This window comes from Siniperca chuatsi, linkage group LG12, assembly GCF_020085105.1.
Source record: "Siniperca chuatsi isolate FFG_IHB_CAS linkage group LG12, ASM2008510v1, whole genome shotgun sequence".
NCBI classification, from domain to species: Eukaryota; Metazoa; Chordata; class Actinopteri; order Centrarchiformes; family Sinipercidae; genus Siniperca; species Siniperca chuatsi.
The window spans coordinates 23220173-23232427 of record NC_058053.1 but is presented as its reverse complement, the minus strand read 5'-3'; the positions used below and the strand labels follow the sequence as shown (position 1 = coordinate 23232427).

The window sequence follows — 12255 nt, the reverse complement described above, 5'->3', positions numbered from 1 at the left end:
GGAAGAGGTAAGTCATCTTGTGTAATCCCCTGTTTTAAGTGTCTTCTGTTATTATGTTGCCCTAATTTATCATTACTACACTGTTATACTGCCATTTAAGTTTATATTGAGCACCGATGTCGCTCCGTCATCGTGCTTTATTGATTGGAAGAAGGTATGCGTGGAATGCTAACTATGTCAATTGTGTTTCCTGTAGTTTTGGGCTGGATCGACACTTAAGCACATGTTAATCATATCTATTATTGTCAACCAGGTATGTTGTCCCTTTTTGTAAATCCCGTGTTGGGAAGAGATTAAACGGAGAGCGCCTCCGAACGTTCCACTGTGTTACGTGCTCCTTGTGCACCACACCGCAAGATCTACACAACGCAGAAGTACGACGGTTACACTGGTGCCGTGACCCGTTCTTCGGCTTCATCCAGCGGGGTTCTCCTGTGTCTTTCCCCGCCCGACCTCGGGGCTCGCCGCGCCGTTCACCACGGAGGACAGCGGGAACGCGTATCGGACCTGGACCGCGCATCGGACCTGGACCGCGCCGCACGGGGCTCCGTGTGGACTCGTCACTGCTTTGGAGTGTGGCGGTGATCAGTAGTGGTACCGAGTGCTGCTGTGTCTTGTCTGAAAATGCTGTTGATGCAGTTGAGGGTGCGGATGTGGGAATATTACAGGTAATGATTATTTTGCTTGAGGGTGTGAGCTTTCTGAATTAATAAGCTGTGACTTTGGACAATTTTATTTTGGTGTTATTTTGCCATAAGCTTTGTTGTTTGTGTTTGTGTTTTTTTCTCTGATTTTATGCAATGGAAAATATTGTGACATTTGGTAGAGGGAGGGTTTTGAGTCTTTTGCCCCTACACCTGCTGTTGGTAAAGGCAGAGGTGTGCTTTCATTTTCTCCAGATGCATCCACACCAAAGTCACTCTATGATGGCTTGGCACAAGCTGGCTGTGGTTTCAATTCTCCACAATGTGACGTTACGTCTGGTGTACATGGAAAAGAGGGTGTCAATGAGAAACTCTTAACTGATATAGCTTCACAGATTGGCGTTTCTATTGGTGAGAGTATTGCCACCTGCATTGAGCATCGCCTTGGTAATGCTATGGGTTCGAGTGTGGTTGGGACATCTGCTAATGATTCTTCAATGCTAAATGTCATTGTGCGCCAAGATGTGAGGGAACCTGTGAGTTTTAAAGGGGATGGTACTGACACATGTTCTGTTCGGGAGTGGGAGGTTATGATGCTTTCCTATATGAAAAGAGTTGTATCCCTGTGTCTGAACAAGCTGAAGAGGTTATATTAAAGCTGGTTGGGAGGGCCCGTGAGGTGGTTAAGGTGGGCATACGCAGTAAGCCAGTTCTGACTTTGACTGACGGCCCTGAGCCCATTTTTGAGATACTGAAGCAGCATTTTAGTGACACTGTGACCTCTAGTTTGCCATTAGCTGACTTTTATGCTACTCTACCCCACTCTGGCGAACACCCCTTTGACTACTGGCTGAGACTTAACAAAGCCCTAGAAGTGACTGAGGACTCTTTGAAAAGACAGAATAAGACTTTTGACTGTCTGTCACGTGACCTAGCCGCCATGTTTATACAGAACTGTCCCGACCCTGAACTGTCACTCATATTGAGGTGCAAGCCTATGCATCAATGGACAGTTGCTGACATTCATGAAAAGCTGGTAGAACGTGCTAAGGACCTCAGACAGACACCCAAGCAGAAAGTGAACACTGTCTTGTTTTCGCAGCACCGAGAGGTTGCTGCCCCTCTGCATAGTGTGTCTCCGGTTACTGCGAATGTGGCTGCTGTCGCACCACCCAATGTACAACCAGCTGAGTGTGCACCAGACCGCCTGGACAAAGTTATTGCTCTGCTTGAACGTGTCCTGGCGCAACAAGAACAGCAGCCCAGGCTTTTCAGTAAGTACAATGCCCGCACACAAAACCCCAAAGTCAGAGCCGGTCTGCCCTGTGCTGTGTGCGGAGATGCTGGACACACTACAGTACACCACTGCAGGTCTGACCATCTATGCTTTAGCTGTTACGCTCCTGACCACACCAGAGCTGAGTGTCCCGTTGCCACGGTCAAACCCAGAGCCACTACACAAACAGCACAGCAGCAGGAAAACTAGATGGCCTGCATGTGGTAGGGGCAAGTGTTGGGCCTGAGTTTGATTCCCCTGATACTGACATGGATGATATAGAGTCGGTGTATCAAAGTGTCTCTGAAGAGAGAAACATGGGACGTCGCCAGTGATTCAAAACATACAGAGACTCAAACAAAATGATGAACTGTTCTATGAAAATGTGACACTGGGTGGAAAAGTAATGGTGTCTGCCCTGCTGGACAGCGGTTCGATGGCTTGTACCTTAAGCTCCAGTCTGGTCCCTCAGTTGTTGCAGCAGGCTGTTTTAAAAGACCCCATCCTTCAGCCCACAAACATTGTGTTAATTGGGTGTGGGGGTTCCAGAACGTTGCCCCAAGGCATGTGCGACCTCGAAATGGAAATGTACGGCTGCAGAGTAATCGTCCCTACCTTAGTTGTCAATGGCCAGAGTGATGATTTGATTGTTGGCAGTAACCTGTTGCGATGCGTGATCAGTGGACTAAAGCGGGAACTTCAGGATCAGGGCTCTGCTGTGCACGGATGCAGGAGTGATGCAGAACGTCGGCTGTTGAGTTTGATGGCTGGGGTGGAAACCGAGGATGTCCCAGATGTGATTGGCACTGTCAAACTCAGGAGAGCTGTCACTTTGGAGCCGATGACTGAGCACTTGGTGTGGGCCAAACTGCAGTATGTGGACAAACGGTTTGTTGGTAGTGAAGTATTAGTGGAGCCTACAAGCTCTAAGTCCAGACCAAGAACAGTTATACTTGCTAGGTCAGTTGCTCTATTGAGGGAGGATGGTTGGCTTCCACTAAAAGTAATGAACCCATCCCACAAGCATGTCATCCTAAAACGAAATGCTAAGGTAGCTGACGTGTCTCTGTGTGAGTCAGTTGAGAGGTTTGGTGGTACTCAGTCTGTCATTGGTCAGCAAGTACAGTGTCAGAAAGCCGGTAAAACTGAGCCCAGTCTTGTGTCTGACACGTCCACCTTACCTGACCATTCCCGAGCTAAGGCACAGTGTACTGCTGCTAGTTCGCCCCAGTCTGAGTTGTGTGATCTAGGTTTGTCAGACATAGACATTGAGTCATGTGAGGTTTCTTCGAGTACAAAGCTAGGTTGGCAGAACTTATTGTAAAGTACCAGTCTATTTTCTCTAGAGACAAGTTAGATTGCGGCAAGGCCACTGGGTACCTGCACCGTATCAGAGTCACAGACGAAAAACCTTTCAGACTCCCGTGTAGGCGCATACCACCAACACAATATGAGAAACTGAGAGAGGTTTTGGATGACATGGAAGAGCGTGAGATCATTAGGAAGTCCAGCAGTGAGTTTGCGTCACCCCTGGTGATAGTCTCAAAGAAAACCGGTGACTTGAGAATATGCAATGATTTCCGCTGGCTCAATGCACGAACTGTCAAAGACGCGCATCCGCTCCCTCATCCTGCCGATGCCTTATCAGCCTTGGGTGGTAATGCCTTTTTCTCAACAATGGATCTCACTTCAGGATATTACAATGTGGAGGTTCATGAGGATGACAGGAAATATACAGCCTTCCCATCACCATTTGGTCTGTATGAATATAATAGGATGCCTCAGGGCCTTTGTAACAGTCCGGCGACGTTCATGAGGATGATGTTAGGGATCTTTGGCGATCAAAACTTCCTCAGTTTGTTGTGCTATCTGGACGATGTCCTCGTGTTCGCGCCCACTGAAAATATGGCTCTTGAACGTTTACAGATGGTCTTTCAGAGACTACAGTTACATAACCTCAAGCTCGCGCCCAAGAAATGCAACTTTCTAAGACGGTCAGTTAAGTTTCTCGGTCATATCATCAGCGCTGATGGTATTCAGTCTGACCCAGATAAAGTTGCAGCCATAACCTCTTTGACAGAAGCTGACCTTATGGAGGATGGCACTGATGTCCCATCTCAGCGCAAAGTTCGTTCGTTCCTTGGTATGGTGGTGTATTACCAGCAGTTTATTGAGGGCTGTTCTACTATAGCCAAACCACTGTTTCGACTCACATCAGGGTCGAAAGGTCCTCGCGGAACTCGTAGAAAGTGTCAGGTTCGTAAGAAACTTAGTGCTGTTGACTGGACTGAAGAATGTAGGTCAGCGTTCAACAAATTAAAACAAGCCCTGTTAGACCAAGTCATTCTCGCGCACCCGAACTTTACTGACCCGTTTTTGCTTTCTGTCGACGCCTCTACAGACGGGTTAGGCGCTGTCTTGTCGCAAGTTCCTGCTGGTGGTACAACAGCCAGGCCAATTGCATTCGCTAGTAAGTCCCTCAGTTATGCTCAGTCAAAATATCCTGCGCACAGACTAGAGTTTTTCGCACTTAAGTGGGCGGTGTGCGATAAGTTCCACCACTGGTTGAGAGGTCATCAGTTCACCGTGTGGACAGACAATAACCCATCCATCCATCCATCCATCCATTTTCTTCCGCTTATCCGGGGCCGGGTCGCGGGGGCAGCAGTCTAAGCAGGGACTCCCAGACTTCCTTCGCTCCAGACACTTCCTCCAGCTCCTCCGGGGATCCGAGGCGTTCCCAGGCCAGCCGAGAGACATAGTCCCTCCAGCGTGTCCTGGGTCTTCCCGGGGCCGCCTCCCGTGGGACATGCCCAGAACACCTCCCGAGGGAGGCGTCCAGGAGGCATCCGGATCAGATGTCCTAGCCACCTCAGCTGGCTCCTCTCGACGTGGAGGAGCAGCGGCTCTACTCGAGCTCCCCGTGTGACTGAGCTCCTCACCCTATCTCTAAGGGAGCGCCCAGCCACTCGGGCGGAGGAAGCCCATTTCGGCCGCTTGTATCCGCGATCTTGTCCTTTCGGTCACTACCCAGAGCTCATGACCATAGGTGAGGGCAGGAGCGTAGATTGACCGGTAAATCGAGAGCTTTGTCTTTCGACTCAGCTCCTTCTTCACCACAACGGTCCGATACAGCGCCCGCATCACTGCAGACGCTGTACCGATCCGCCTGTGAATCTCACGCTCCATCCGTCCCTCACTCGTGAACAAGACCCCGAGATACTTGAACTCCTCCACTTGAGGCAAGGACTCCCCACCTACCCGAAGAGAGCAAACCACCTTTTTCCGGTCAAGAACCATGGCCTCAGATTTGGAAGAGCTGATTCTCATCCCAGCTGCTTCACACTCGGCTGCAAACCGTAACAGTGCATGCTGCAGGTCCTGGTTTGAAGAAGCCATCAGAACGACATCATCTGCAAACAGCAGAGATGAGATCCTGTGGTTCCCAAACCGGACACCCTCCGGCCCCTGACTGCGCCTAGAAATTCTGTCCATATAAATTATGAACAGAACCGGTGACAAAGGGCAGCCCTGGCGGAGTCCAACATGCACCGGGAACAGGTCTGACTTACTGCCGGCAATGCGAACACAGCTCCTGCTCCGGTTATACAGGGACCGGACAGCCCTTAGCAAAGGGCCCCGGACCCCATACTCCCAGAGCACTCCCCACAAAGCGCCCGGGGCACACGGTCGAATGCCTTCTCCAGATCCACAAAGCACATGTGGACTGGTTGGGCAAACTCCCATGAACCCTCGAGCACCCGATGGAGAGTGTAGAGCTGGTCCAGTGTTCCACGACCGGGACGAAAACCACTCTGCTCCTCCTGAATCCGAGGTTCGACTATCGGACGAATTCTCCTCTCCAGTACCCTGGAGTAGACCTTACCGGGAGGCTGAGAAGTGTGATCCTCTGTGATTGGAACACACCCTCCGGTCCCCCTTCTTATACAGAGGGACCACCACCCCGGTCTGCCAGTCCAGAGGCGCTGTCCCAGACCGCCACGCGATGTTGCAGAGACGTGTCAGCCAAGACAGTCCCACAACATCCAGAGACTTAAGATACTCAGGACGGATCTCATCCACCCCTGAAGCCTTGCCACCAAGGAGCTTGCCAACAACCTCAGTGACTTCGGCCAGGGTGATGGATGAGTCCGCCTCCGGGTCCCCAGCCTCCGCTTCCTCTTCGGAAGACGTGACAGCGGGATTGAGGAGATCCTCAAAGTATTCCTTCCACCGTCCGACAACATCCCCAGTCGAGGTCAACAGCTCTCCACCCGCACCACCGTACACGGTGTTGGTGAAGCACTGCTTCCCCTCCTGAGCCGTCGGACGGTTTGCCAGAATTTCTTTGAGGCCGACCGATAGTCCTCCTCCATGGCCTCTCCGAACCTCTCCCAATCCTGAGTTTTTGCCTCTGTGACCGCACGGGCTGCAGCACGCTTAGCCTGCCGGTACCTGTCAGCTGCCTCGGGAGTCCCACGAGCCAACAAGGCCCGATAGGACTCCTTCTTCAGCCTGACGGCATCCCTTACTTCCGCGCCCACCACCGGGTTCGGGGATTGCCGCCGCGACAGGCACCAGAAACCTTGCGACCACAGCTATGAGCCGCCGCATCGACAATGGAGGTGGAAAACATGGTCCACTCGGACTCAATGTCCCCAGCCTCCCGGGATCTGGGAGAAGCTCTCCGGAGGTGTGAGTTGTAGACCCTGCTGACAGCGGGCTCCGCCAGACGCTCCCAGCAGACCCTCACGATACGCTTGGGCCTGCCAAGTCTGTCCGGCTTCCTCCCCTGCCAGCGGATCCAACTCACCACCAGGTGGTGATCGGTTGACAGCTCCGCCTCTCTCTTCACCCGAGTGTCCAAGACGCGCGGCGGAGGTCAGATGATACGACAACAAAGTCGATCATCGACCTCCGGCCTAGGTGTCCTGGTGCCACGTGCACTGATGGACACCCTTGTGCTTGAACATGGTGTTAGTTATGGACAAACTGCAACTAGCACAGAAGTCCAACAACTGAACACCACTTGGGTTCAGATCAGGGGCCGTTCCTTCCGATTACCCCTCTCCAGGTGGCACTGTCGCTTGCCCACGTGGGCGTTGAAGTCCCCAGTAGAACAACGGAGTCCCCGGGCGGTGCACTGTCTAGTACCCCTCCCAGGGACCCCAAGAAGGCCTGGTACTCTGCACTGCCGTTCGCCCATAGGCCGCCACAACAGTGAGAGACCTGTCCCCACCCGGGCGGAGGGACGCGACCCTCTCGCTCACCGGGGTAAACTCCAACACGTGACGGCTGAGCTGTGGGGCTATGAGCAGGCCCACACCAGCCCGCCGCCTCTCCCGCAGGCAACGCCAGAGAAATGGAGCGTCCAGCCCTCTCGAGGAGACGGGTTCCAGAGCCCAGGCTGTGCGTGGAGGCGAGGCCGACTATATCTAGCCGGTAACGCTCAACCTCCCGCACAAGCTCAGGCTCCTTCCCCAGCCGAAGTGACATTCCATGTCCCTAGAGCCAGTTTCTGTGTCCGGAGATCTGGTCGCCGGCCCCTGCCTTCGGCTGCCGCCCAGATCTCTCTGCACCGGCCCCTTACGGATCCTCCTGCGGGTGGTGGGTCCACGGGAGGACGGCCCCACGCCGCTCCTTCGGGCTGTGCCCGGCGGGCCCCGTGGGGAAAGGCCCGCCACCAGGCGCCGCCGTCGAGCACCCACCCCGGCCTGGCTCCAGGGTGGGGCCCGGTAGCGCCAATCCGGGCGACGAAACTGGCCTTGGTTGAAAATTCATAGGGGCTTCTGAACCGCTCTTAGTCTGACCCGTCACCCTGGACCTGTTTGCCATGGGTGACCCTACCAGGGGCATAAAGCCCCAGACAACATAGCTCCCAGGGTCATTCGGGTACTCAAACCCCTCCACCACGTTAAGGTGGCGGTTCAAGGAGGAGAATAACCCGTTAACTTATATATTGTCCAAAGCTCGTCTGGATGCGTGTGAGCAGAGGTGGATTGCTAAGCTTGCACCTTTCCAGTTCGATATCAAGTACATTCCAGGACCCAGAAATGTGGTTGCTGACGCTTTAAGCAGAGAGCCTTTTGTGCAGTCCAGTACGTCCCATCGTTTGACCAGAGTGCCGTATGCCAAGTTACTTGCTGAGGCTGCGGCTGTGGGCACCACTGGTGTTCAGGATGCTTTTCGGTGGTCTGCCAATCCACCTGATTTGACATCCGAGTGTGGCCAGCCTGTCTTTACACAATGTGCAGCAGATGTTGCGTCTGGCTCCGTTTCATCTCAGGAAGTTGCTGCTGTGCTCAGTCAATGTAAAGATAGTGACGCTGAGTTGGTTGCACACGCATTGCTCTTGCCACAGTTCTCCCAGACAATCCTGGTACCCCCAAATATTGGCTCTGACGTGCTGTCCCACGATGAGTTAAAAGAGAAACAAAGGAATGATTTGGATTTGAACAGAGTGATCGTGTATGTGGAAAGAGGACGGAGACCATCTAGGAGGGAGCGTGCTAAGGAATCTGCTGAAGTGATCAAGTTGGTGAGGAACTGGAAGAAACTAACTATGAAAGATGGAGTTCTGTACCGTGTTGCAAAGAATCCAGTAACTAAAAAGAAGACCTACCTGTTTGTTGTTCCTCTCTCGTTGCGACGTAAAGTTTTGCATGGGGTTCACGATGAGGCTGGCCATCAGGGACAGCAAAGGACTCTGTATTTGGCGAGGCAGAGGTTTCATTGGTTGGGGCTCTCTAAAGACGTGGCAGAGTATGTCAAGCGCTGCAGGCGGTGTGTGGTTGGGAAGTCCCCTGAGCCGGAGGCTAGAGCACCACTAGGAAACATTCGTGCCTCTGAGCCTCTTGAACTGGTCAGCATCGATTTTTGGTCGGCTGAAGATTCCGCTAATAGGTCCTTGGATGTGCTTGTCGCCACGGACCATTTCACTAAAATGGCACACGCCTTCCTGTGTCCCAACCAGTCAGCCAAAGCAGTCGCTCATCAGCTATGGAATAACTACTTTTGCATTTATGGATTTCCAAAGCGGCTTCATTCCGATCAGGGAGCCAACTTTGAGAGCGCTCTAATTGCGGAGTTGCTGAGCGTGGCTGGGGTGCAAAAATCGCACACTACACCCTATCACCCCATGGGTAATGGCTCATGTGAAAGGATGAACCGTACGCTGGGTAACATGATTCGAGCACTGCCCCCTAGAGCAAAACACCGTTGGCCCGATGCCCTGAAATCATTGACATTTGCTTATAACTGCACTGTACACGAGACAACTGGCTATGCTCCGTTCCTGCTCATGTTCGGTAGAGTGCCGCGGCTCCCGGTGGATGTGATATTTGGTTCGGTTCTCAATGATCCAGAAGTTGTGGACTATGATCGTTATGTTGAGTCCTTGCGAAAAAACCTGTGTGAAGCAGTGGCCATAGCACAATCAATGGCAACTAAACAACTTCAGCGCCACAGTGATCTGTACAACAAGAAAGTGCGTGGGGCTCCGGTGGATGTGGATGATCGAGTGTTATTAGCCAACAAGGGGGAGCGTGGAAAACGGAAGCTCGCTGATCGTTGGGAAAACACGATCTATGTCGTGATCGAGAAAAACGATGAGAGCCACACCTTTAAGATTCAGAACCCCACCAGTGGTCAGATAAAAGTTGTTCATCGTAATCTGATAATGCCAGTGAACTTCCTGCCTCTGTCTGATTCAGATTCTAATGCTCAGGAACAGGATGTTGTGTCCCTTGCATCAAGTTCAGTGGACATCAGTGTAGACAGGTCAGCAGTCACTGATGTTGCTTCGGGTCAGTTGAGTTTCGGACAAGGGCATGGGTGTCTGAGTTACCATCAGCATCTGGCAGTGTTACGGATGCAGGAGATGGTGATCCGCTGGAAGATACTGTGCCAGATAATGTGCTGGAAGCTGGAGCTGTTGAGCAATGCAGTTCTGCCCCTTGCCCAGACCCAGAGACTGTTACATCCCCTGACTCTGTCCTGCCTACTGACCCTATGGTGACTGAAGTTGACACTGTTCCTGACCGTAGATCCCGAGCTGGACGGTTACTGAGACCAGTGTCTAGACTTATTGAAATTATGCACTAGTGACTTGCGTCGGTCTTTGGAGTTTTTGGTGTTGGAATACAGTTTTGTTTTCCATTTTTGTTTTATGAGAGGTTTGCAACATTTTTGTAATGTTGTCATTTTGAGTTTGTCATTTGAAATTATTTGACATGGGTCTAGTCTATTCTGAGGTGTATTACAGTTACATATGTATAGAATATGTAGGTGGGCATATTCTTTTTCCCTATGTGTGTAGATGGGATTTGGCCAGTCCTTTTTCTCACGCTAATCTTTTTGATGGTTTTCGTAACTGGGTGTGTAGCTGTAATGGTAATTAAGTATTCCTCATTAGCATATTGGGAACAGTGGTGATTGGTTTCCTGTACTCGAGAATTGTGCCTGGTATTTTGTGTAATTCTAGGGGGGTGAATGTAACATGTTCATTATTTATAATATAATTACACAAAATTGTTCTTTTATTTGTCACTGTTTCATACCTGGCTTTTGATTTGCTGTGCTGCTTTGGTCCTCCAGCCCCTTCTTCTGTATTTTTATTTAATTTCTTCTTCGTGTGTCCCCCGGCTGCACCTGTATAAATACGAGGGTTGCGACTTCCTCTTCCCTTTTTGTAAATCCCGTGTTGGGAAGAGGTAAGTCATCTTGTGTAATCCCCTGTTTTAAGTGTCTTCTGTTATTATGTTGCCCTAATTTATCATTACTACACTGTTATACTGCCATTTAAGTTTATATTGAGCACCGATGTCGCTCCGTCATCGTGCTTTATTGATTGGAAGAAGGTATGCGTGGAATGCTAACTATGTCAATTGTGTTTCCTGTAGTTTTGGGCTGGATCGACACTTAAGCACATGTTAATCATATCTATTATTGTCAACCAGGTATGTTGTCCCTTTTTGTAAATCCCGTGTTGGGAAGAGATTAAACGGAGAGCGCCTCCGAACGTTCCACTGTGTTACGTGCTCCTTGTGCACCACACCGCAAGATCTACACAACGCAGAAGTACGACGGTTACATTTATTGTTAATAAACCAGCAGTTAAAGGCGGAGTATGCAATTCTGGAGAAATCTACTACCATGACAAATATCATGATAGAGAGTAATGTAACTAACGTTAGCTAGGTTGTGAGTTAACAAACTGTCGCTACAGTTGCTGCTGCAAAACTAACATGCAGAGGACGAGACATTTCCCAGAACCAGCAAACCAGCTGCAGACAGCGATACTCACAACTCTCCTGCTACATCACAACAGTAGCATTTCTTGGCAAACTAGAAAGTAAGTTGAATGTCCGTGGGCAAGTCATTTAACGTTACCTGACACACAAATCACGGCTGGAATGGCTGGAATAGTGTTGTGTGGCTTGCTCCGAGCCACTTTGTTTGTTTCCCATTTACAGAGTCAGGGCTGTGTACAAACACCGGATTTATTTTCAGCGCACACATAGAATGGACAGCTAGCGGGCCGCAAGTAGATATTCGCTAAATGTGACAAAAAGCCCCACCTTTAATTCAGTACAGTGTGATCATCGACCCACACATGAAGGAACACATTTTTACAATCTTCAACTCATGAAAATCCTGCAGTATATTTTATGACCACCCACCCACAGCAAAGTTTAAACCGCCCGCTCCCGAGTGATTTGCGTAGGGTCCTGCAGGATCCCGAACCAAATGCAGTCATACCTACCAGAAAACAAAAATATGTTCACTTCTGAAGCAGAGGAGGGCTGCTGCATATGTATTAAAATGCATCCTCATATAATCCCTTTGCAGCTTCTAGTGACTAATGAACAGCCGGATGCTACACAAACACTCTCTCAGATGCGTCCTCTGATGAGGCACCGCAGAGTCTGTCCTCACCGATTTCCACTAGGATCACTCTGGGGTTGTTCTGGGTCAAAGCGTCATAAAGGCCGACTTTCTGCTCATAGCACAGCTGGTTTTGGTTGTCACACAAGTGCCCTTCCTCTGTTTTGCCATCAGTGGAGGGTTTTTCCAGAGGTAACAGGATGATTATCAGTCTGCGGCATTGGCACACCGCAGCAGCAATGGCATCATGCATGGCTGTAAGAGATTAAAAACAGGAAACGAAACAAGTCATCAGTGTGGAGTAAAATTGAAAATAACCTGTTTTTTAGCTAAATGCTATGCTAAATATGTTTGACCTTTTCCAATGACTGATTCTTTACCAAGCTTATTACTTAAAATAAAATCTATATTTAAACTACAGCTGGACGTTTTGTCACCATCAAAATGAAA

The 12255-nt window shown here is 50.4% G+C and overlaps 1 protein-coding gene across 3 annotated transcripts in view; it reads right to left on the bottom strand.

Moving 5' to 3' along the window:
* LOC122885992 (interleukin-1 receptor type 1) overlaps positions 1–12255 on the bottom strand; it is a 33713-nt gene that overhangs the window by 1997 nt on the left and 19461 nt on the right. For 2 of the 3 annotated variants that reach the window (XM_044217830.1, XM_044217829.1), the window contains one exon: positions 11857–12060. In XM_044217830.1, coding sequence (XP_044073765.1) covers positions 11857–12060 — 204 coding nt within the window. Of the gene's footprint in view, positions 1–11406; positions 12061–12255 lie in introns of those variants that run through there. The other variant, XM_044217831.1, reaches the window with a different exon arrangement.